General features: G+C 43.2%; 1 protein-coding gene across 3 annotated transcripts in view; it reads left to right on the top strand.

Moving 5' to 3' along the window:
• MAP2K6 (mitogen-activated protein kinase kinase 6) overlaps positions 1-21,004 on the top strand; it is a 100,867-nt gene extending 79,863 nt beyond the window's left edge. For 2 of the 3 annotated variants that reach the window (XM_028520449.2, XM_036033442.1), the window contains exons 10-12: positions 957-1,096; positions 9,114-9,159; positions 15,312-15,959. In XM_028520449.2, the coding sequence (XP_028376250.1) occupies positions 957-1,096; positions 9,114-9,159; positions 15,312-15,389 (264 nt within the window). In that variant the 3' untranslated portion in view covers positions 15,390-15,959. Of the gene's footprint in view, positions 1-956; positions 1,097-9,113; positions 9,160-15,311 lie in introns of all 3 variants that reach the window. The other variant, XM_028520448.2, reaches the window with a different exon arrangement.
• Positions 21,005-26,603: the final 5,599 nt, after the last annotated feature.

The following is a 26,603-nucleotide window of genomic DNA, read 5'->3' as shown; positions in this document are numbered from 1 at the left end:
AGGGTGGTGTGGGAGAAATGCTGAACTGAGATTGGGCAAGCCCAGTTTTTCCCTTTATTCCACCTCTGAGTAGTTGTATGCCCTTGAGGATGGGTGTACATAGGCTGTCTTACTGTCCTCTGTAAAATGAGAGGGCCTGCCTGTAGTTCCTCATAGTTTTCTTAAAATTAAATCATTCTAATCAAGGCACAAGGACCCCGACAGGACAGTGTTATCCGGGACACAGACAGTGCTTCTCAGAATTCGGTTATGATAGAAGTCTTGGCTGTGGAGGTCACGTGTGGCTAAAAGACATGATACAGCAGCATCATCTCCGTAAGCACAGCCCTAAAGTTACACGATCAGTGCTTAGTTACTAACTTTGCTCATCATCGCTGTTCAGTGCATCGCCAAGGCCGGGAGCTTTCCACTGGGGTCCTGACTCTTTCCCAGGCCTGGCAGCTGATTCAATCCCATGAACAGCTTCATGTTTCTGCCCAGAAAACATGGGATCTTGTAACAGCAAAGTGGCCTTTACGTCAAGTCCAGAGAAAGATCAGTCCTTTGGTCCTTGGTTGTTTTTATTTCATTCCAGCAGGAGACCTGCAGGTGGCAGCAGATGTACACAGCTCTGAAAAAGGCTGAGGGCGAGAATCATTTTTCAGACTCAGCAATTGAAAAAACATGGTTGCTTTCTGCCCTCAAGTTCGAGACCACTGGCTTGTAATTTTAAAGTGCCACAGTGGGTTTTGGTGAGGACCCAGTTTTAAATAGGCTTCGTAAGATAGTATCTGAAAGTCTCCAGCACTAGGAACTGGGGGAAATTTGTAGAGAACATATTCTTAGTTTACTCCCCCCTGAAGTTTTCCTTGAACTTCATCATTTCTTTCCACTGGTTCTCCTGGTTGAAAACCCAGTGGTCTCCCTGAAGGACCCGTGTGTAAGCTGCTGTCTCCCTGTTTTCCTCTCCCCTCCAGATTGAGTTGGCCATCCTCCGGTTCCCCTATGATTCATGGGGAACTCCTTTCCAGCAGCTCAAACAGGTGGTAGAGGAGCCGTCGCCACAGCTTCCAGCAGACAAGTTCTCCGAAGAGTTTGTGGACTTTACCTCACAGTGGTAAGAGAGCCTGGTCTCCCAGACGCTGTGTTCAAGGAAGAAGAGTTCTCACGAATATCCTCCGTTGGGTTTAAGCCATCATGCATGCATTCATTCCAAAAGCATTTATGGAGTGCACCCTCGATGCTGGAGCAACAGAGATGCTTCTGTTCAGTGCCTGCCCTCGCTGAGCTCAGAGTCAAGCAGGGGAGCCTCAGCTACCAATAATTGTAGTACAACACGGCAGGCCCAGTGATGGAGATATTCATAGGGTATTGGGGGGGAACTCAGAGAAAAGACATTAGGCTAGAGTTTCTGAAGGAGATGTATCCTGAGCTGAGACCACGTGAGATAGTCTCCAAATGAAAGGCAAGTAGGGGAAGGAAGGGTATTCCAAGCAGAAGAAGCATCCTGCATCTTGTTGCAAAGTGAGAGACTCCATTATGAGAGCTTGGAGCAATTGGATATTGGTTAGAGCATAAACACAAGGATGGTAGGACCCACTGGAGGTTTTCGAGGTGGGAAGTAGGTAAGATGCAAAGAATGAGCTTGGGTGAGAAGGCGGCGGCTAATTTCAGAGTGTTCCTTATGTACCTAGAAGTCCTGCGATAGTTTCGGTGGTTAGTAGGCTGTCTCCGACAGAGTACTTGCTGGCTGTGGATCCATGTGCCCGTGGCCATTTGATGGACAGCAACCAGAGTCTGAGAAGAGAATCTAAAGATAGTTGGACTGGAAAGATAAAAGCAGCTGTACTGATGCCATGAACTTTGCTTGTATCAAAATTGCCAGTGGAGTCAAGGAAAGTAGGAGAGGGGATAGTTTTCTCCAGAGAATCTAGTGATTTCTGTCTGCATCGGGACCGTGTTGCCTAATGTAACTTGATGCTCACGACCATTGCAAGTGATGCTGGAGAGTGATGCCAAGGGAAAGCACAGAATGGAACCGAGTTAGTTTATTGGGGTGTCCTGCAGAAGCAGGCGAGAATGGGGAGGAGGGGGAATCAGAGACAGTCACGGGCCCTGCTGGGGCTCTCGGACAAGAGCCGTGCTGGCCACGTGCCGTGGAGGAAGGGACAGGAGTTCTAAAGGCTGTTCGAGAGTCCAGCTCCCTCCATATCGCCATTCCTGGGCCTCCAGGTGCTTTGGAAGAAGCATTCTGAATACAGCTTTTATCGGGAGGCGTGCTGAGATGAAGCAACTGTCTTGCTGGTGAAACTGAGGCCCCTTGGACTCTGTTGGCTCTAGCCCTGTGTCACCTCTGGTGCTTCCCCCTAATGACCTCTGAGGGAGGCCTACCATTGTTTGTGTTTTGGCTGAATGCCAGAGAGGGGCTGGAGCCCTGGGCTCTAGCACTAAAGGCTTTAGGATCCCTTACATTACGATGGTGGATCCTCTTAATGCATACACCCTCTGGGCTGCCAGTGTGTCTTCCTGTCTGCTTTCTTGGGTGTGTGCCAGCTATGGGGCGCCCCTGTCAGGTTGAGATGGGCTCGTGATTTTGCCTTCTGGAATCAAAAATTTTTCCTTTTCGTATCCAGAAGTCATGTAGGAAAAAGGATGGGTCATTTCTGAGAGTTCAGACCAACGGTTCTCAAGAGGGGCGGTAAGGGTCTTAACTAGAGAAGTCTTTTCAAACTATCCTTTGTGTAACCCTTGTCCCGCTTGTGCCCTTTCCCCAAGATTCTGGGTACTTCAGAAAACTTTGGTAAGAACAAGGCTGGTGCGAAAAGCTCTGGAAAGCTGACCTGCCTTTGGTGAATCACCAGTTTAACTCAATGGTTCTCAGCTCTGCCTGCTCACGTATAAACCGAGAGAGAGCTTTCCTGTGTATGGTCCACTTCACCTGGCCTCCCTCTCCTGGGAGATCCTGGTTTCACTGGTCTGAACAGTGGTGTTTTCCAAGTGTCCTCCAGTCATCCTACTGCACAGCTGGGTCAAGAGCCCCAAATTTAGACCTGCGGACCCAATGCTTGTGTCCAGGAGCTGCTTTTCTTCTTCAATTTATTGTTAAAAAAGCATCCAATTACATTTTTTTAGCAAAGTATTTCTTTTTCTAACTTAGAATTTTCCTTAAAGAATCAGAGTGCTAAAGCTTTTTACAGATATTTTAAAAATGAAAACCTTGAAAAAGAAGTGCTCGCCATTTTTAAAAAAAATTTTTTTAAGATTTTATTTATTTATTTTTAGAGCGAGAAGGGAGGGAGAAAGAGAGAGAGAGAGAGAGAAACATCAGTGTGCGGTTGCTGGGGGTCATGGCCTGCAACCCAGGCATGTACCCTGACTGGGAACCGAACCTGCGACACTTTGGTTCGCAGCCCGCGCTCAATTCACTGAGCTATGCCAGCCAGGGCAAGTGCTCGCCATTTTTAATGTATGAACCCGGATGTGGAAATCCAAGATATGTGTATTGTTGTTCTTTATATTGTGTCCACCCTGTGCCTGCCCACTCCATCCTGCCCCCACCCCGGCCACCCAGAACACTCATGGTCTTCGTGACTGCCCCTCTGAGGCCTCCATTTCTCTTTTTCTCTCAGTTTTAGTCCCAGCTACTATAGCTTGTAAATTTAAAACTTATGAGCCATAGACATTTTCCAGCTTTCCTGGAACCATCAATCCTGCTAACACTGTTAATTCTGTTTCATTTTACTGACACTCAAGTCAGCTCGTCTGGGTTGCTTATGGGATTTACTGAGAGAGAGAGAGAGAGGAAGAGAGGGAGAGAGAGAGAGAACTTGAAATCACTAGCACTGAAGTTGTCAGAGAATACAGTCTTCTTCAGACTTTTGGTGCTGAAGGATCTGGTGTTTAAGAATATCAGTTGTGTAAAAGCAGACTCAATTTGCTGGTATGGGAATAGCAAATTAGAGGGAGAATTTTACACGTGTTCTTACTTATGCTCGGTCAGATATTTTAAGAGTACAGGCTCTCCTATTTCACATGCCAGGTCAGCAGCTTTTTGCCTATCATTCACCGATAGAGTGTCTTTGATATGTCCTTAGTATGACCACCATTTTGAGCCAAGTTGGAAACATGATCAGATGCTTCCAAAAATGGTGCTGATTTTTTTTAAAAAAGATTTTATGAATGGCTTAGATCTTTGTGGAAGCATTTTATTTTTCATACATATTAGCACACAGATGCATACTTTCCCCAGTGGCTGTCTAATTATTCCACTTGTTTTATTTATGCTAGTTTTAAAGTTTGATCTGGAGCTGGGTGGAAAGAATGGAAAAATGATAACAACCTAAGAAAACCTCTTCTATTTCATGATGAAGAGAAGGGCATAGCCTCTGAGTGGAACTCCCTTTTATGGCTGTTTCTCCATTTTTCTCGGTAGAAAACTGTATTTCTGAGACACAGCTTCATGGAAGAACCCCTTTTTTGAGTGATCTCCATGCATTTTTTTTTGGTATTTTTATGATCTAGTCAGGCTATGATCCTTCCAGACATCTCAAAAAGCCCCAACTCTTTGTCATAAGTGGGGAAAGGGAGCTACCGATTTAGAAAGTGAAAGATTTAATTTCAAATTTCAAGGTGAATACACCTACGTCTTTAACGTCTACATCTGTCTCTGAGCTACATGCAGAGCTAGAAGAGAAAGGGTGCATCACTCATAGCCTAGGGAGTCCGTCCGAGTATTTGTGGTCTTTGATGGGAGGATGGGAGACGTCCCCACTAAGCTTTCGCTGACATGACGATGGTACTAAATACTCTACACCAGCGGTCCCCAACCTCTTTGGCACCAGGGACCGGTTTTGTGGAAGCTAATTTTCCCATGGGCTGGGGTTGGGGGCGTGGTTTCAGGATGATTTCCAACAGGCCCAGACCGGTACCGGTGTGCGGCCCCGAGGCTGGGGACCTCTGCTGTACACCCCCACCCAGGGAATCAGCTTGGTCACCGCTCTCCTCTGGTCGCTGCTTGTGGTCTGTGGGTAGAGGAGCAAGCACTCACAGGCCACCCCCATCACATCCTAAGTTGGCTCTAGAGCCCAGAGATCCAGCTGATACCAATTTCTTTTGTAATAACATCAGAGAAACATTATCTTGAGGGGAGGGGTGGAGAAAAGAAAAAGTTCAGGCATTTCTTCCTTATGAACTTGAAGAGCAAAAACGCAGTGAGAGCTTCCAAACGCTTCCTTTGTGTACTGATTTTGAAATAGGGACAACTGAATGGTTTGTTCTTCCTCTTTTTTCCCCACCCAAGGCTTTCTTATCGTAGCGTTTTTAATGAGCTCCTGGGATGAGTCGTGCTGACCAGGTACACTGAGTCTGGGGTTTTGTCGTAGAGAGGTCTGATAGAAAAGCTATACCTTCTAGTCCTGCAGAAGGCTCCACAAATGAGTTTCTCAAGACAGTATCTTTACAGGCCTACAGTTTTTACCATCACCTCTTCCTGTAGGTTCACAGGCTCGGGGACTGAAGGCAGTCACTGGAAACCAACTCCTGAATGCCAGAATAGCTGGATTTCCTTCTCGCTCTCCCTTGAGGCCGACTGAAGAGGCTCAGGGCCCGGCTGACCAGCCCGCTGGCATGGCGGTGTGTGTTGGGGGCCCATCCAGACATTGATCCCGTCTGACTCAGAGGAACTAGGATAAAACAGACATGGGCCAATATAGTTCCCAGCTTGTTCAGGAAAGACAGCAAAAAAGAGGCACTGGATATGTATTTAGCGTATGACATAGGTATGGCTTGAGAGGCGAAGTGTGTTTTTATTCTGTGGATATACCACATAGCCTTCTTGGAAACGATGGGAGGGGGTGGGGAATTCAAACAGGCAGAAATCCTCTGGTCAGCACAAACTCCAAGCTAGCAATTCACAAGACAGCACGAAGCTGTGTTTTAGTGTCGGCCACGGTCAGGAGCGTGTGTTGTGGCGTTTGGAAGAGGAATTAGGGCTGTTAGCTAATTGCACGCTTGACAATGACAAGCCACTTGAAAATTCAAAAGTCTGACTCCACTCCAAAAAGAAATCAGTGTTGCTTTGAACTCCATAGTTGTTATTTTATACTGAATTTCAAGCACTTCCTATTAAACATGGAAAGTTTGCCTTTTCCCCTAACCTTATACTGAGTGTCTTGCTATTCTTAGGCCATGTTTTGAAGTGTTCTCAGTTTAAAATATAGAGGGAATGGGTTCTATCTGTTATGTTAATTTAATAAACAGCCTTGGTTGGCTCTGTAAGTATTTTTTCCATCCACACAGCCATGTTAAATCTTGAGCTTTCTAATCAGGGACTGTATATCAAGAATGAGCCTACTGGTTAACAGTCTCTGAGATTTCAGGAATTCTTATCACATTATGCCAGATAAACTTGGGGGACTTTCCCCACATTTTCTTTATACAGATTTAAAGAAACATACTAGAGAAATTTTCATAAACTCTTCCAGAAGTAAAAAGACATCATGACTTAAAATGACCTCTCCTTAAAAAAATGGAAGTTTCAAGTTCTCCTACCTGAAGAGAAAAGAGGTGATGATTTCATTATCTACTAAATAGAAGGTTAGAATTCAGCAGCTTCACAAAGATCTCTGGTGGACGAAAGCGGCCATTGTTTTGAACATTGAGAAACAAGCCCCTCTTCCCAACTCTCGTTCCCATGGGGTGTGGTCCTCAAGGCGAGTGTTTCAGAGTCGGTGTGGAGGGAGGGGCTGTCGCCCGACTCTGTGTTCCGTCTGCCTAACCACTTGGCTATTGCGTGTGGATGTAATGTTGAATTCGTGTTTCTCATTCTTGATTTTAGCAAGGCAAATTGTTCGGATTATGGAGAAGACATTCTGGTTTTTTATTTGCTTCTGAACAGCAGCTGGAGATGTAGGGCTTTTATATATTAGCCTGTCTGGTTTTTTTGCTAGGGTCTCTGTGTGCAAGTCAGCGACCTCCTGAGGTCACATTTCTGCTTCTGTGTTTCTTTCTTGGTGAAGTGGCTCTTGGATTTAGAAGGAAGAACTTTTGCTTTCAGGGGTGGGGGAGGGAGGGGTGAGAATGTGCCCAAATGACAGACAAACCAGCTGGAGGTACTTCTAAGTCAGCAATTTTCAACCCATGTGCCACGGAAAGTTTTGAAACATCGAACACCTGACTGTGTAGTCAGGGGTGCTGACCTCTTTTCCCTTAGATTGGCAAATAAGAAAATGACAACAGCCCATGCAACAATAGGCTGGTATGAATGAATCAAAATTATACCTATTTTTTTCTCAGATCAGCAAAAAGTAAATTTTTTGGTGTGTCGTAGAACTTTAGTGATTAGTGTATGTGTGGCATGAGATGAGAAAGGTTGGAATTGCCGTTCTAAGTGAAATTCATTCCAGAGAAGGGGATAGAAGGTGGCAATGAGGACGGACACCCAGTGCACGTGGCCCCGGGTTTCACAACCTTGGCACTAGCGACATCTGGGGATGGACCCCTCTTTGTCATGAGAAACTGTCCTGTGTGTCATAGGATGTTTAGCAACATTCCTGGCCTCTGCCCGTAGACGCCAGGACCACCCTCCTCCCCCACCAGCCATGCCAACCAAAATGCTTCCAGACATTCCTAAATACCCCCTCCAGGGCAAAGTGCCCTATAGCCGAGGACCACCAGGAGGGCCCTGTGGAATCCCAGGGTATAGGGACATGTGGAGTCATCAGGGGGAGAGACGAGGTACCATTCATTTCACTCAGGCGCACCTTCCCATGTCAACCGCTTTGACAGTTGATAATTCTTCTTTCTCACTCCCTCTTATTGTTGTCCTCAGTTGAGACGAAACTTTCTCCCATAGGTTTTCTGATCACTGAGGTCACTAGGTTCTAGATCTGTCCTCAGTTCCAGATTGAAACTTCTCTGCTCACATCTACCTGTGCCCTGTCTCAGGTCCCCTGGCTTCTACCCACAGAATTGCCTGCAGTAAACTGGTAGGCTGCTTTCAGTTGTTTTGGTTCAAAAGCTTCCTCTTTTCTTCATTTTGATTTATTTTAAACCACAGTTTCTCAAAGCGTCTCGACTACTTCACTCTTTTGTGGTTCTGTACCTGGCTCCCACCGCCCTCATTGTTGGGTCATGTCCCACAGACCAGGTCTCATCTGCTCCAAACGATCCATTCACACAGATCCCATCAGCCTAATAATCAGTCCCATTTGCCTCCATCGCCACCAGGCAAAGTGCCTTTCCATCTGTGTCTGACTTGTGACCCAGTGGGCAGGGCAGTCTGTAGGTTGCCTTGCAAATCACGGTTTTGAAAACCATCCTTGTCTCCACTCTGTAACCTGGGGTTCCAACTCCAAATAAACCACTTCTTTTTTTTTTTTTTCCATTTTAAGGCTGGGGATGGATACAGGGTGGGTGGAGGAATGGGTTTCTTCAGATTTCCATTTTATTACCATTGTCTGCAGTGTCAAATGTTCTTACAGTGTCTGTGTATGTAGACAGCCGAATCCATGAGAGCCACCTGACAAGAGTGCGTGACCACAGAGTCTTTCTAAGAAGCGTACTTGCTAAGTCAGAGGCTGGGTGCGCTTTCCCTTCCAGAGAACACAACGAGGCCCGCAGCAAGTAGGGCCACCTTAGACACTGCATTGTCTGCATGGCTTCTATCTCAGGCAGGTTTGGTGAAGACTGTATAAAAGCAAATTGTACATTCAGGGGTGTCAGAAGCAAGGGAAACAACCTACCGAAGATAGTGAAGTGATAACAAATGTAATGTAAGAAACACTGACCAAGGGGGGTGGAGTGAACATTGTTTTGAAGGAGAGTAGGTATGGTTTTTGAAATATGGTGGCTGTAGATTGGGAAAGCTAGTGTATAGGGCACTGGTAAAGTATCAAAGGAAAGTGAGCACGCTTACACATGAAGACACACATACCTATTTTTTCCCTTAAGGTGCACCCAGAGTGATTTAAACCACAATTTATAAGCGTAACAGGAGAAAGTCAGGATAGAAGATCTATGTTTTCGGTACACTTTTAAGGCTGGTTATGTTTAGTTTCCTACTAGTTCTGAAATGCTAGTCTTGTGATAATACAGATGGTTTCTAGATTTAATGTGATTTATTTTTTTTCTTTAAGCTTGAAGAAGAATTCCAAAGAACGGCCAACATATCCAGAGCTTATGGTGAGTATTGTTGGCAGTGTAAACGTGTCCAAACTAGCAGCTAGTAAAGATAAAGTGACTAAGACCTGAACTAGGATCGGGCAACCATATTGGAAGAGCTGACTCACTCACTGAGACGGCGGTAACTGCAAGTGAGCTGAGGGGAAAAAGAGTTGCATCCTTCATCCATCCCGAGTCCTTCTTGACTATCAACGGGGACAGGTTACCGGTGTGAGCACTTTTTCCATGCTGATAAACAATGTCATAGACCAAATTAGGTCTATAAAATTTGTATTTTCAAACTTGAAATATACACAGTCACAAATGACTAATATATAATAAAGGAAAGCATGATTTAACAGATTTTAATAATGAGGGAAATTTAAGTGCTGTGTGAGGGATCAGTTTTTGATAAAATATTTAGGATTACTTGGATGAACTTCTTTTCGGTGGGTGTTTAGGGAGGAAAGAATCTCTCTGTTTTTTCCTTCTGGTTTATACTTTAGTGGAAAAAAGACAAAGCCTTCATAATTTGAATTATATAACTTCGGCATTCACAGTTTACCATTTGAATAACCTATGAGAAAAGAGTGAAAATAAGAATTTAGGTTTGTTGTTTTAAAATACTTTCATTTAAGTTGTGGTACCTACATTTGTAAGCTAGTTATTGATAAGGGATTCTTTTTTTTTTTTTTAATCTTCACCCGAGGACATTTTTTTCATTGCATTTGAGGGGGAGAGAGAGAGAGAGAGAGAGAGAGAGAGAGAGAGAGAGAGAGAGAGAGAGAGAGAGAGGAATGTGAGAGAGAAACATCAATTGGTTGCCTCTTGTACATGCCTGGACCAAGGATGGAACCCACAACCTGAGTATGTGCCCTGACCCGGAATCGAACCCATAATGGTTTTGTTTATGGGACAATACTCCAACCACCTAAGCCATACTGGCAAAGGCCAAATGATTTTTTCAGAGACCTAAATTGATAAATCTTATCGCAGTATATGGTTGAATATGGGAGAAACACCTTTTTTTGAAATGTAAAATTTACAGTATTTATTAGCTTGTGTCAACCCCTCCCTATATCTGATACAATTATCAAGGTTTTAGTTTTAGCAGAGGATGGAAGGGTTCTGTTCATGTGCAACTTCAGAAGTGATGAGAACAGCAGTGACAGTGTTTCTTACTGGAGCACAGTTACTCAGCAGGCATTGAATGCTGGCTCCTCTCCCCTCACCCACGAGCCATGCTCGGCTGTAGACCAACTCAGGGCAGGTGATAGCAGTACAGGGTCCTGATATCTCTTAACAAATGGTCGGGTGAGGTGGCTCTGAGTTGGAAAAGGTATAGCTTGTTGGCCATTTGTACACCTTCTTTGGCAAAAAAAGTCTCTTCAGTTCCTTTGCCTATTTTTAAATCAGACTTTTTTTTTTGCTATCTAGTTGTATAAGTTCTTTATATATTTTAGATATTAATTTCCTATCAGATATATGGTTTGCAAATATTTTCTCCCATTCTGTAAACTGCCATTTCATTTTGTTGATTGTTTCTTTTGCTGTGCAGAAGCGTTTTAGTTTGATCTAGTCCCACTTGTTGATTTTTTGCCAATAAGTACATGAGAAGGTTCTCGCCATTACTAATCAAGAGTGAAATGCAAATGAAAACCACCTTGAGATATTATCTCACACCTGTCAGAATGGCTTTTATCAAAAAGACAAGAGATAGCAAGTGTGAGCAGGGATGTGGAGAAGAGGGAACCCTTCTGTACTGTTGGTGAGAATGTGAATTGGTGCAGCCACTGTGGAAAACAGTGTGGAGGTTCTTTAAAGAAATCAAAATTAGAACTACCGTATGATCTAGCAATTCCCTGTCCGGGTATATATTTGAAGGGAATGAAATCCCTATCTCAGTCCCATGTTCATTGCAGCATCGTTTGCAATAACCAGGGCATGGAAATAATCTAAGTGTCTTTTGGTGGACAAATAGGTGAAGAAAGTGTGATATATATACACACAAGGGAATAGTATTCAGCCACAAAAGAAAGAAATTCTGCCTTTTGCCAAAGTGTGAATGAAGCTTGGGGGCATTATGCTAAGTGAAATAAGCCAGACAGGAAAAAACAAAAATAAATTCTGTATGATCTCACTTATGTGGAATCTAAAACACTAGATAGAACTCATGGAAATAGACGGTAGATTGTGGTTGCCCGGGTGGAGGGTGGGGGAAATGGGTGGTGGTCATCCTAGGGTACCGTCTTCCAGGCATAAGATGAAGAAGTTCTGGGAATATGATGTGCAGTGTGCTGACTCTAGTTAACAGTACTGCACTGTATACTTGAAAGCTGACAAAGAATAAATATTAAATGTTTTCACCACACACACAAAAAAGAATGGTAACTATGTGAGGTGAATGATGTGTTCCCTAACCTTATCGTGCTATTTTGCCAAAATAGGTGTATGACATCATCACAATGTACACCTTAAACTTACACAATGTTATATGTCAGGTATAGCTCAGTAAAGCCGGAAACAAAGGGAAAAAGTGTAGTTTGGAGGTGTCAAGCCCAGAAGAGTTCTAGAGAGCCGATTCAGCAGTAGGTGATGGCCACAGCCAAACTCATGGGTTTTCAGTCCTGGGGGTTAAGCTTTGATTTCAGTCCAGACTGTTCTCCAGTTGGGTGACTGAAAAGGAACTCTGGGAAGAGTTTGAAAAGAGGTGGGTGGCTCTGAGGGCCTCCATTGTCCCCTTTCAAAAGGCAGCTCCAGCGACTCAGTGTTCTACTACGTTTATTAAACTAAGACCCACAGTTGAGGGAGAAAAGGTGAACAATGCTTGAGAAAATCTTAGCACACTACGTGTTTGGGTGGAATATTTTCTCCCAGTTGGGTTTTTCATAGCCAGCCAAAGACGGGTCTGTTTAGTCCTGGAGTCCTCTTTTCAGTATGCATATGCAACCCCCAGAGCATTTAAACATTAATTTCACATAAAGTACGATAGATGTGAGTAATCCCTGTGCGGTCCTGTGGAACATTTCCTATATAATTCTGACTGCAAAATGCAAACCTTTATTTTTCCTTCCAAGTGGCTTCTTATCAGAGGTTTCAGTGGAACACACTTGAGAAAAAAATGCCAAATTCTAGCTTAATATACACCGGCAACGAATGTTGAATTCTATCTTTCCGGTGTATTCTAACGCTGTGGTCTTTTGTGGCCTACGTATTAATGTGGTAAGGTCATGTGGGCAGCCCTTTCCTTTTAGGGCATTAGTCTTTGTGGTACTGGAACTTGACTTGCCTTTTAAGGCCATAACTGCTCCCTGCTTTTCTTTGGAATTGAGGTTTTTAAGTGGAAAATCTGAGTCCAAACTCTTTGACTTCAGCACTGGGAAAACGCATGCTGAAAGGCCATTGTTTAGATTGTAGGAGTTGGTGAAGAGGTAGAAAAGAAAACAAAAATCCTTTTCTCAGGTGAAAGACACTGTAATTAAGGCCCCAACCCAGACATGTACCTCTTATAGAAATCTCAAATGTTTTTCTTTCTAACTTGGATTGTGTGGGTGTATTTGCTTTCATATCATGTCATTTGCTTGTTCCCCCAAACTCCCCTTGGAGGATTTGTTCTTCTAGACTACAGACCAGCTTTTTCTGTAAAGGGTTAGATAGTAAGTGTTTTGGGCATTGTGGGCTGTCATTATTGCTCCCTTGTGTTGTTTGACTGTGAGAGTAGCCATATTCAGTATGTAAACAAATGGGTGTGGCCATGTACCAATAAAACTTTATTTGGAAAAATAGGAAGTGGGCTAGAGTTGACCCCCGTCCCTGATGATAATCACCAGAAATGATAACCAGGCAACGCAGGTGATTGCCTGGTGAGGTGATTATGTTCTCCACATATCCTGGGACGTTCTTGATCGAATCACAGTGTTAAAGCTGATGACTGACCCCACAGAAAACCGTCGTCCTGAGGGGATAAGCTAGCAGGTATCCTGTACCTAGGATATGGGGAGCACCGGTGACTGTATCGTGCCCCGATGCTCCTGGCAGTTTGTTCATGGATTTCCATGTTTTCTCCAGGCACAACCACTGGTAAAGTCCTTCCTTCCTGTACCTGGCTCCTTTTTTTTTTTTTTTTTTTTTTTTGAGAAACCCAGCCTGGAGATGATTTCATGGTACCTAATTTGCTCATCTCCTGGTTGCTGTCCTTGCTATTCTTAGTGCACTGCTTATAGAAGGGCCTGGGTTCCCCCTAACCTTTTGCAGCCTCCAAACCCACACAAGAAGGCGAGTCACTTTCCATTCTGACATGCCTGCCGCTTCCCCTCTCTCTGCCCTCTGGCTCTCACAGCATTTTCCCAGCCTGAGAATAAACTGAGAGACGTCTGAGAATTGTTTTTCTAAGATGTCAGGTCAGGTTATTGAATTCATTCACAGACTTGGGCTACATCCACTGAGCTCAAAGCCACCAGCAGAACCAGAGGCAATATGGGGCTGGCGGGCCTGGCACACAGACCTTGAGGTAATCTGAGGTTTAACATGTCCTGTTTTGATAGTCAAAGGCTTTTAAGTACATTAAAAGATCGCCAAATGTCAAGAGGATGTGGGAAAGCTAATAAGCATGATGGTAAAGCACTTGGTAAGTGTGCTGTGTAAGTGGTTAGTAATCAAAAGTAATGCTGTATTTATTTATCCAGAGAGCTCACGACCAAGGACCCAACATCAAGAGCTTCAGTTAATATAGTGGGTGTGAGGCTCGGAGCCAGCACCCAACCTTTATCTTCAGATAGGCAAAAACAGAAAACCTCTTTCCATTTTCTGTGTCCTGATACTTAGCAGTGACCTTCTACCTTCTTTGGGGTTTTATTGTTTTGTTCCTTTCCCATTTGCATTGTTTCCTAAAACTTGCATGGGTGGGCATTCAGTTCCCCACAGAGCTGACTCATCCAGCCCTCCGCTGTCAGGTTTAAAACAAATATAATTAGAAAACCTACAGCTAGGCAACATGAAGGTTATAAACTAAAATCCCCAGTCAGGGAAACAGAGTGAGTCATCTACATACTGGTCTGCATGCAGAAATGCTCATATTTAGCTGCTCTACCAGTCATTGAAACTGATGCCACCAGACAGTCAGGAAGGTGGCCACGGGTGGCGGGGGGAGCGGCAGGGACAGTGGGGAGTGATGCCTAGCACCCGGTCTACCTGAAGGGATCATCCTTGCTGATTTGGGTGGTTGGTTCTGTTTCCCCTCCAAGAACCGTAGATCATGAGCTGATGTATCTCCTTCTAGTTAGAGGTGGAAAGTCCCAGTGTGACAGCTGGGCACCAACTGCAATGAAATGGAGCCATTCAGGGAGGATGGTTCTGGTGCACAGAAGATGGCTTTGTTTCCTTTGAAACTGTTTTGGAATGCACAGGTTCTCGTGTCATACCACACCCGTTCCCCCGGCACAGTGCTGGACTTATTGTTTTTGTGCAGTTTACTTAATCTGACCTGTGTGAATATAGACCATTTCTCTTGCTTTCCAATCTTTAATCTCTGAGTTGGATCTGCTGCACACATACCTAGAGTTTGGCAGTCTACACTACTTTTCAGAAGCATCATCTCTTCCTCAGGAGAGACATACGTGTAACTCATGGCTGTAGACGTGGCTTAGAAAGTGGCTTTGTTCGCTCTTTCAGTCCAGACTCGCTCTCCTGTGTCAAGAGCAGGCAATGCCTTGCCTGTTTACTGTTCCACCAGATTGGTTTTTCACTCTACTGCCCGTTGCCTGAGAAATGACTGTGCATACATCTATGACATTTCTAATTATTGTACTACTATATCAGTGTAAAATTACTTTTTAGGAACAGGGTTATGTGTAAATGGGAGTTGGGACTGTCTTGGCTAACCCTTGTATTTTACCATAGATGGGATCTATGCAGCCTAATTACATCTATATTTTTAAGCTATAGATACGCTATAGTGGGAACACACCGAAATGGGAGAGTGGCAACTAAGGGGAGATGTCTTTCAAATGTTTGTATCACCAGATGAGTACTTGATTGGGGACGGGGTAGGAAGAGTCCAGTTAAACCCTGATAGGTGTACTTACTGTGTTTACCAAACAGATCTGTTAATTAGTTAATCTCTTATGTTGTTAGTCACAAATATTAATACCATGTATTTTTCTTTTCTTCCCCAGCAACATCCATTTTTCACCCTACATGAATCCAAAGCAACAGATGTGGCATCTTTTGTAAAACTGATTATTGGAGACTAAAAGCAATGGACTCAATCAGTGGACCCTCCTGTGGATTGGTGGGTTTACGGGGTGAAGCAAGTTCACTAAAGCGCCAATAGAAACTCATCTTTGAGATAATTTAACCCTGCCTCTCAGAAGGCTTTTTTTCTCCCCATTTTCTTTTTGTTTTTTTTCCCCTCCAAAAGGGGCCTTGAAATCTATAGTATAGAATGAACTTCTGGCTGGATGAAATAGAAAGGCTTAGGACTTAAAAAGGTGATTAAATATTTAATGATGTGTCATATGAGTCCTTAAGCTTCTCAGACTTCTCTTGTTCTTTACAAAATGAATGCATTGGCCCTGGAAAAAAGGTGCTACAGTAGTGACGAAATTGTAAGTAGATTTGTAGTCTGTCCAACTTATTATTTTAATATTTATGTTTAAGCGCTTGGTTGAAAAGATCCCATTTTATGCAGGGAGGGAGATACAAAAGACAAGGTTGGTTTGGCAATATTTATAGGGCTTTTATTTTTTAAGTTCAACTGTGTCTGTGGTCCAGAGGAAATTATTTAATATGCATCTTTAAGAGTATTATAAAAGTATCAACAAGCAGCTCTTCTTGTGAAATATCTGTTTCAGCTGTTGCGGCTGCCGCATGTTCTCAAATTTCTGCTCAGTCCTGGGTAATAACCACATATTCTAGGTGAAGTGGCAAGGTATCCTGGTCAGACTCTTTTCCTGACTTTGGAAAACAAAACTCACTTTTATCATAGCTCAAAGAGTCACAAATTTGGTTCTCTTGACATTTGTGGTATAGTATTAATGGAGTGGGATTCGTGATGTGATGTTCCTATCACCTCTTTCTGTCTTATGTGTGTGTGTGTGTGTGTGTGTGTGTGTTAAGTCACACATTCTGCCAAGTGGCTTCTGTGAACATCCATATTTAGTAAGGAGGATATTTCTCAGTCCCGAGGGGGGAGCGTCACATCAAACCACACAGAGAATTTGTTCCTTCTGCTGTTGCCCCTCCTACAATGTGCAAATCCCAAGGATTGCCATGTGGTTAATGTACTCTTTTACCTTGTTTGTTTGTTTGTTTGTTTTCTTGTTCAATGACGAAGCCTTACTATTAATGGAAGGGCTGCCATGGAGGAAAATTAAAGGCAGTTCATTGTCCCTTGATGAGATGAGGAGATAATGGGAAGGGGTGAATTATTCCTAGGAACAGACTGCCAAAGTTTCACGAGTTGAATCGAGGCCACATCTTTCCTCAGTAGCATGCAGTAGCTTGTTCCACAGCAGGAGGCTAGCTCCACTGTGCATTCCAAGCAGGCTGAGTAAGCAAGGAACAAGAACTCTTCCTCGTGGACAAATATACCAATGGGTTCTCTGATCTGGGCTTTAGGTTCCTGGAAGGTCAAGGGGTGAAGTGATCCACAGAGAAAATACTACCGATTCTAACCTGGAAACACTGCTTTTGGAACATCAAGGCTACTCTTGGCAGTACAGGGGCAGAAGATTTTGATAAAACAAGGAAGAAGAGGACACACTCTGTTTCTTTCCTCGCCTCAAGTTCACAAATATGGAGAGAGGATTGCTCCCCCAGTGCTCCCATTCTTCCCCTATTAGATTTTGAAGTGCGACTATATTTTTCTCTGTTAGCATTTTCTCTTTGTTCTTGACCTCTAGCTCACAGCAGTTGCCCAAAGAGGCTATGGCATTTCCATGAACGTCTTTCATATTCAGTTGCAAGAGATACCTGTTTGATTCAACATCCGTTTCATCTGCTCTGAAGCTACTACCTCTGTTCTCATCTTTTTCCAGCCAGAAAAGGAGTGTTATCTTAATGGTCATGACGATTCACTTTCTGACCCATCTTCCTACATCTGCAAGTTTCCCTCCAAGTCAGAAAAGAAAAAAAAAAATCACAACTGTATTTTTTGCTTTATTTATCCATCTTATGAAAAAAGAAAGTAGTAGAAACAAATCTGAGGTCATTCCATTACAGCTTTGTGAAATATGTAAAGCAAAACATCTTTCTGGTCTGGGTCAGATTACTCTTAACTGTTATTCAGTGTGGTTTCTACTTGGAAATGTTCTTAACCAAGTGTGTTTCTCATGTGTGCACATCTCCATTCGGTAAGCCCAAGGCCTGAGCTTCCAGAATAATCGTAGTGGGGTAGAGACGTTCGTCAGTGGTTCTCAACCCTGGGGAGCATTGGAATAGCTGGGAGCTTGGAACACCATCAATATCAGGGTCCCCGAGATTTGGATTCCATTGGGCCCTGGGTGGGGCCTGGGAGTTGGTATTTTTTATAAGCCACTCATGTGATTCCGAGGTGCACCAGGATTGAGAACACTGGTGTAGTACTTTGTAAAAAGAGAGTTGACTTAAAATTTGTCTTGAACATTTGCAGAGAGTGGCTACAGAGAGGAACAGGAGCCCCCACTTCTTCCCCTGTCCTTACCAGTGGGGACGTCTTTGCCACTGTTAGCAAAGGTGTGCTCCTGCAATACTGATGTGGACTTTGGGACGCCTTTTCCCCAGGGGCATGATGTACTGCATGATGATTAAGTATCTCACGTACCAGAGTAGAATGACTTGATAGCCTTACAAGTCTAAAGTTTAGAATGTGCTTTTTGAGAACTGTGTTATAAGTTATAAACAACTAATATTAAAATAAATATAGAGATGCATAAACTATATCTAAGTTGAGAGTCTACTGTACATACATATATACATATATATGTATATAAATGTATATGTACAGCTGTATATATACACACACGCATATCTATAAATATGATATACATACATATATAGGTAAATATATATGTGTGTACATAAATATGTGTGTGCATGTGTGTGTGTATATATAAAGAGAGAGAGAAAGAGAATGAGAGAGAAGTGCGGACCTGTCAGAATACCTCTACAAAAGAGATTATGCCCTTTTTTCCAAATGTATTTGATTTGGTATCATATAATTGTTCATATTATAAATTGGCTTTATGTTTATAAAACTATCATCTCTATATATATCTTTGTTGATTGCCAAGGTGTGCCAAAAAAGTAATGTGAGTGACTTTAAGACAATTGCCTTATATGTGTTTGCACCTTTGAGTATCGTCCTTTGGGGCAGCCACCGTGCAGACGGTCTATTTACGTAAAGAATGCTGCTAAAACAGTTTTGCCCCTTCCCTCTCCTTCGGGAAGGGCTTCAGAAATCATTTCCTCACCCACACGGGTAACACGCATAACCATTTTATAATGACTCCTTAATTGTTCATTTGCTTTACAAAAATCCTTACCAGGTATTTTCTTCTTTGCTTTAGCTGACTTTTATGATCAACACTTAACACAAAGTTGTGTTTGGCAATTTCTAGAACTCAAACCCACCCTCACAGCTGAAGTTTTGCCATTACCGCATCTTTTTAAGAGACCACGTCATGGGCCCTGAAGAGAACTTCAAAAGTACATTTCCCCCCAAAGTGTACATTTGCATTTAAGTAATGTCAGCCTTTCTGGAATAAGTGTAGCGCTTCCCAGACTTTGAGGGAAAAAGAACTCACCTAATGTATATATTTGATGATAAAATATAGTTAGGTTGTCTCTGATTTCATACCCATCTCTTAGCCATGATATGGAGGGATGGTTCCATTGTTCTAAAGACTGTTTAGTCACACTGCTGTCGTCAGGAAGAAGTGGTTAAATAGCAGCCTCTTTCTCCATTAAGCTGCCTGAAATGGAAAATGAGTAGGTGTGGATAGGGCCCGATATTGTTTGTATTTCACTATTCTTGTCTGTCCTCTAAGCCTCACCAAAAAAAAAAAAAAGTATATGCCAGGGATTCCCAAACTTTCTCTTTGTGGTATCCCGATGGTTGTCTTAGGAATTTTTCTCATGGTGCCCTACGCCAAAATAAATATTAAGTAATTCCACCTATTGGGTAACTAGGTTCCAACAACTTAAGTGGCAGTTTGCACAATGTCCTAAAGGTGTTGCTGTGTTTCCTTTAAAAGTTTACCCTCTCTGGTGGTGCCCCCGTGAGCTCGCTCCTTGCTTCAGAGTGTCTCAGCACACAGTTTGGGGACCATCGATGTGTGCGCTGCTGATGTTTGCACTGTCCATGGTTGGTGACAAAGTGGAATTCCTGGCTACTCAGTCTTCTCTATCACTTCCCTCTTGGTGTTTCTCCATCACGATTGTCTTGCTTGCCTCTGGTTGATTAGCTTTATAATTGAGGTCCTGCCCTCCTTTGCTTTTCATCACTCCTGCCATGCCGTGTGTCGTGATCTAGACAATGAAATACTCGTCACCTCCAGCATGAGAGGAGACTGGCACTGAGACTAAAGGGGCCCTTGGTGTGTCCAAGTGCAATTGATTTCATATGTTTGGAGTAGAATCACAAAGGAGGCAAGGAGGGACTGACGTGTTCATAGTTGAACAGTAAGAATGCTTTCGTTGACCAAGGGGCTTCGTCAGCTCTGCTCAGAAACTACTCAGTTTCTCTCAAAAGTGTCTAACAAAACACTTCATCTCCTGCATGAAAGCACAGTGGGTTCCCGGTTCTGATTTCCGATCCAATTTTTTTTTTTGGCGGCCTTGAAGATGGGAATAGCATAGTCATAAATTTGTTGGAGCTGGTGGTCAGATCTCGTAAAATGAACGAAAGCTTTGTTGTGCTGGGGATGTTGCCTTCTTAATGTCTATCCATGACTGAAAGCTTAAAGGGAGATTTGCCGGCTTAAAGGAATCTTCAATTTTTATTGAATTAACAAGTAGAAGGTATAATTTTCAATTAGACCACTGACAATTTGCATAGTCAGATGGAAAAATGCCAGAGTAAGTCTAGAAAGAGGAAGCTACCAAACCTGAGAGGAGAGAAAAAAAGATACTTTATTCTGAGGGTCCGCATTCCTCTCATTAGGGGGGTGTGTGTGTGTATGTTTGTGTGTGAGCACTGTCCAGTGTGCTAATAGCTAAAGACACCTTTCAGTTTTCTTGGGCTTTAATTAGGGTGCTCTGGATTCCTTTGGGAATCTGGTGACTGCTGGGACCTTTTCCCTAGGAACATGCACATTGTACATGGAACTTTTGCAAACATTTTTTGTGGAGGCAGAAGGAAGTAGAGTACTGTGTGAAGACCCCATAAGATCAGGAACCTCTGCTCTGCAGAATGTGGACCGGGACATCCTAGACCAGGGTTGGCAAACATTTTCTGAAAAGGGACAGATAGTAAGTATTTTCAGCTTTGTGTCCCGTCTAGTCTCTGTTGCAGCTAGGAGGTGTGAAAGCACACATAAGTATGTCAGTGAATGAGGTTAGGGCTGTGTTCCAATAAAACTTTATTTAGAGAATCAGGCAATGGGCTAGACTTGGCCCCCAGGCCGTGGTTTGCCAATGTCTGTCCTAGGCCGTCCAATACAAAACTCTTAATTAATGTGTGTCAAGTTCTTCCATTTAGTGTGTAGCTCAGCAGCTGCTGAGGCAGATTAAAAAGATGGACACAGGAAAAAATTTGTAAAGGATGGAAACTGTTCAGTCCCATGAAAATTGCCTCTTGATTTCCTCAGGTAAGCATCCATTCCTTGCTGTGGAAGCCAATAGGACAGTTTTCTTTAGATTAAATTGAGTACCTACTTTTTACTTGTTTTTTTATAAGTACCCAACATAACTTATTTCAACTTGGAAATGAAAGACACACCTTTCTTAGACCTCAACTGCATCCTCATCTCTTGGCTTTGCCTTGTGTTTCTCTCTGCGGTGTGGTCACATGTGAGGAGAATCATGGCCCTGGATGATGGCCATTTGGTTTTCCGTTCCCTGAGCTGTGTCAGGATTGAGACTTTGGGAGGCCATACTTACGTCAGAGGCAGAAGGCAGGTAAAATTCTCAAAACTCTTCCAATTCATCCTTCTCATCTATTTTGCCATCTTTTCAGAAAGGAAGAAAAAAGGTTTGTTCTCTGTGGACTTAGAGCTCCAATCTCTCCCTGTGACAGCAGACCTTGGCCTTACCCTGGACTTGAAAAGATGAGGCTGCTTTGCCTTAATCCTTTTTTAACTCATTAGTTTCTATTTTAAGAAGTCTATGCAAAATGCCTCCTTTCTGATGTGATTTTCTTGGGTTTCCAGCCCTGGTTGAATTTCGGGGCTCTGTAGCCTCTCGTGAGAACTCTCTCTTCCCGGCGGAACCACAGCCACTGTGTGATTGGCTTTGCCTTCTGTCTACAGTTCTGTCCACACCCCTTCTTTCTGTGCAGAATGCTCTGCGGAGGACAGCCAGCCAGCCGAAGCTGTATCCGTTTTCTTCCAGAACAGTGTAACACATCTCACTTCCAGCTAGAGTCTCTTTCGTGTTCAGAAGCACGTTTCCCCTGCTGCGTCATCAGACAAACACAGACTACACTCAGGAACTCTTTAAGAAAGGACATTGAAGTATTTGATCTGGCACTTTACCTGAAGGTTTCTCTCACCCAGGGAAACAAAACCTGCATTCCAGAGCCTTCAAACGGAAGTTACTCTCTGGGGGGAGCACGCTGCCACCAGACACATCACTCACCACCTGTTCCTGGTGTCTGCAGAGATGTCATTTTTCTGAGGTTTAGAGAGTTACTGTTTACAGCTATGCAAATATAATCTGCCATTGAAGGTTTTTTGAGAAGGTCATTTGGAATCAAGACTTAGGCGGGGGTTTAGTCTTTCAGTATCTGATCCAAACTCCTTTCATAAGCAAAATTTCTTTAAACAACGTTGGGCCTAAGTAGAAACACAAAGCAAGGTCAAGGACTTTGTGGTGGGGATATTTTTGTTAAAAAGAAACCATTATCTCCTTGTAACACAACTTAATAGAATTTAAAAATATCCCGCCTATGTCCCTGGGACTGTCAAATTGGTATCACTTGTAATGTCACTTGAGCTAGGACACTGAACCCTTTATTCTGGGGAGATAACAGATTTGGGGAGATTGGCATTGTATTTCTCTCTTACCGTCAGTATGGGCAGCTGCAGACAGTGGGCAGTGAATCTTGGCATGCCCAGGTTTTCCCCAGGTTGTGCTTTTGCATTCCTGGGATTCAGGGTCTCTTTCAAGTAAGGAGGCTGATTGCTCTTATGACTTGGAAATGGACTTCAGGGAAAGCACGGGGAAGTCTAAGCTCTTACTTGTGCCTTAATATAGGAAACAGAACTTCCTAAGTTATCCCCAGAGTCTGTGGCCTCAGCCAGGCCATCACAATCTTTTATGTTTTCCCTGATTTCATTTTCTTGTTATTCCTCTCCCCATCACATATGACCTGGGCTGACTTAACACTTATGTGGGAAGGAACCGACCCAACTATTTTCGTTTATCGAAACTCAGAATCAACAATTTTGCATGGTGTGCCTACATGGATTCTACTGTCCCCAAGTCTTGAAAATGTAAAGGATATCTAAGAGAACTTTTAGCCAAACCCTCATTCAAAATATTGACCTTATAATAAAACTTCCCTTTGGTCTTTAAAGAAGAGCAGCTGGGTTGAGTACTTTTTCTCTTAAGTCATATTCTGTTGTGGCCAGAAATGAGTAGTTAACATCATTTTGGACACTACCAGTGTTTGTATTGGAGTCTGCAAGCTATTTCAGCAAAGAAAGTCGGGCCACTGCCTTAGGGATTATCATTGAGTTTTGGAGTGTAAAGCTGAACCGTGATGTGAAGTCATGTTTTGGGGCTGGGAGAAAAGATAAATGTGGGGAACAGCGGTGAACTAGGAAACCCGTGAATGAGCAAACTGATAAAAGAAGTTGGAAGACAGGTATATGCTCCTTAACTTATCTTCAGTATTGCTACAGAGACAATCTCCTTAGGGGGAAGAAGAAAAAAAAACATCAGAAAGCCAAACCTTTATTTACAACTTCCTCTAAAAATAAGGAACTTTAAGAAGATTCAGAGAGTGGCCATAGGATATCAGAAAATTTCCCTGTATTTCCCTGGTGTTATTGATTCTACAGAGTCACCATTTTAAAATATAGCACTCAGAAAAAAGATAAAGAATTAGATGGGTGATACCATACTTTGAGAGTATACAGCCCATCCATCAGCTACCTTCTGGCTAAAGAAAGACAAATCGAGAACTGAGCCAGTCAGTCTTTAGTTCTGGTGGCTGTAAGAAAGGCAGATACCCAAGGTGTCCTGGTGCGCCTACTTTTCCCACAACGCAGGGAGCTAGGAATGTTCATAGAAATACACTGCAGGTCTTCACTAGAAGAGCTAGAAGGTATAGTTTTAAACAACACCCAAAGCTAGCTGGGACTTTCAGAAGTAGTGAGTTGTGTGGAGAAGTCATTGTTTTCTTCTTTTCTTCTGATCTCAGGTTGTCGGTCCTAGCGCATGCTCAGTACTTGGGGAATTAGGAGTCAAGAACAGGGAAGTGGTTTCTGGGCCCTCTTCAGCAGTGCCCCCCAGGGCCACCTTGTCGTGAAGGGAAGGGAAGAGTGTGATGGTCAGCTGTGCCCATCTGAAACCCCCATCAACCTCCAAGCAGCATATCCTAAGTAGAAACACAAAGCAAGGTTAAGGACTTTGTGGCTACCAATATTTTTCCCTTTAACTGGGAATCTGTGGCTCTTCAAGGCTTGGGAACTTTAAGTGACAACTTGAGGACCCCAAAAAGCCCAAGCATCTGGGAAATTTTGTGACCAAGCATGCCTGTGAGTCCTTGGCTTTTGCTGCCGGGAGTATGCTGAGAGAGTTGGGAGAAGGAAGGGCAAGAAGAGAGGGCCATTTCTTTTCATGTTTAAGCCCACATCGTTTGAAATAAAATGCAAAAATCAGTATGGGACGGCCATGCCTATAGAACCTTAAATTGGTTATTTTTCGAAAGTGAGTGAGAATAACCAATGTCAGTGACAGGGATGGCGTGGCTGGGCTCCATTTCTAAATTTGTTTGCAGAGGCGGGAATTGTCATTTTTGTTCATTGATATGCAGGAAAAAGTAAAATGCTTTGGACAGTTGTGGCACACGGAAGGGTAGGGTCTGAGACCCCAGCTAACAGAATTCCTGTGGCTGGGATTTGCAAAGCTTACAGGTCATGGGAACCTGGAGCAGCCTTTGGAAGCTGAGAACGGCAAGGGTGTATCTGTCATGAACTGAGCACAAGGGAGTGTTTGGACCTCAGCAGATTCCTGCCCAGTGCCTTCTACACAAATGTCTAGAGTCTGCGCTGAATTCTGATAGTGGCCTGTTTGCCACCAGACCACACTTCACAGCTGGGGTTCACACCAGCCGTCTCAGGACACTATATGTGTCAGAAAGTCCCATTTGGCAACAGTCTGGAGAGTTCCCAGCCAATCTCTATGTAAGTCACCCAAGGAGGTTCAATTAAGAAAAATCAGACAATTTATCTGTCATAATACTCTGGTGTTTGACGTACTCTGCAGTCTCAAATTTATTTTTTGAGTGGTGTGATTTTCTACATGAACTGGAATGATGTTTCATAAAAAGAACAGATAGTTTCAGAGGAAAAATGTTTTCTGTGTGTAATTAACTCCCACAATTAATTGGAGCATATTTTCCGATCTACGCAATAATCACATTGGGTCAATTAGAGCTGAAAGAGGTGTTAAGGATGTAGTTCAAATTTTTAATTTCAGTACATGGACATTTTTCTGTATAGTTTGTGAAAATCTCGATGAGATGCTCAGTATGATTTCTTTATGGAATTGAACTTTACATGAATTTTAGTGAACTAGGCGGGTTTCCCTAGATTCCCTTGTGTTTCAGTTTTATTTCTGAAAATGTTGCTTCCATTTATTACTCGGGTCTTTGTAAGGAAAAAAAGAACCCACTTTTTCCCTTATGCTGTGTGAATTGCATGATAGACATTTCTTGTATTTGTATATATGACTGATTGTTTTCCTATGCTGCACTGCAAATTTGCTTTGAAGTCATGTTGATTGTAAAGACAGCTGTTGGGCAGGTGGAAACACGCCTGGTGTTTAAAGCCCTGGACGCTAGAAGGAAGTAATTCCATATGCTAGTGAGGAGGCTCTGCTATCTTTTCCTGGTACCTGAGACATTCTGGAAGGGGATGCGAGGGTTGGGCACCCCTGTCCTTCGAAACCCAGCTCCAACACCGTGTCTCTGGAGAGCTTGGAAATGAAAGAACGGCCACCATGTGGATTCCGTCATCGACCCGCAACCCTCCTCTCTCCTGCCAGGTGGAGCTCGCTGCTCGCTTTCCCTGGAGGAATTCATCTCTTTTTCGTGGATTGCAATATCGTTTCTTTATGAGTGAACTGTAGAGCCTGGAATTCATTAGAAGTTCATCAAGTAGAGACCTCTGAAGGATGTGGGTAGAGTGTGTCCATGCCTTTGCGGTGACTGGTAAATTTCTGTGCTGGCCCTGGGAACTTGTTGCTTGGGAGCTGCCGAGGCAAAGAGGGAACTGGCAAGGGGGTGGACGGGGTGGGGGTGGGGTTTACTTAACTATGTGCTTTCCTATATGGAAATGGGTGGGACAACTTTCTTAAGGAGAGAACATTTCTTAACATTGTATGGGGAAAGGGAACTTATGTCTATAAACTGATAACTTCAGTTGAGCTGCAGGGTTGTATTTAAAAATGCCTTTTTTATGTGCGTGGGCAAGCGTGCCTTTATTGTCCTTGCTGTGTTGGCTTTGGGGGTTCCATGCATTTTCATGTTAGCCTAGCTCTCCCCTTATCAAGGTTGTATACATTTTTTGTTGTTTTTCTTTTGAACTACTGCTTATTATAATTATTAATGTTATCTCAAAATTTTGAAACCAGTGAAATAGCTAATGCCCGGGACTTGGGGTAGATGCAAGTTTTTGTATTGATGTAGGTTAAATTTTTATAGAGTTACCTGAAATATACTGAATGGAGGGATCATGTGGCTTTAAAGAAACCATGTTTGTTTTTAACGTTGGGAGAGGCTACCTGTCCTACATCCTTATTCTTGAGAAATTCATCTGTTCATAAACAAGGAGTTAACAGTCACTAACCAAGGGATTATAATGATTGCCAAAGGTGGGGGTAATTTTGCCTTTTGTAGATTATTCTGTGATGAGATTTCCAATCAAGGCATCTTGTACGAAGCATAACTTTATCATTTCCTTCCTCTTTTCTGATCTAAGAGCATAGGAGAAATCAAGGATGTGCCACGAAACAGTTCTTTGAATCTGTGCTTTTGACACAGGAAATGGCTGAGATGTTAGTTGCACTAAGGGATTGTTACACGGCTCCTCTGGGGGCTG

The sequence above is a fragment of the Phyllostomus discolor genome, chromosome 8 (genome assembly GCF_004126475.2).
Source record: "Phyllostomus discolor isolate MPI-MPIP mPhyDis1 chromosome 8, mPhyDis1.pri.v3, whole genome shotgun sequence".
In the NCBI taxonomy this organism is placed as follows: domain Eukaryota; kingdom Metazoa; phylum Chordata; class Mammalia; order Chiroptera; family Phyllostomidae; genus Phyllostomus; species Phyllostomus discolor.
This window is presented reverse-complemented; position numbering and strand designations above follow the sequence as displayed.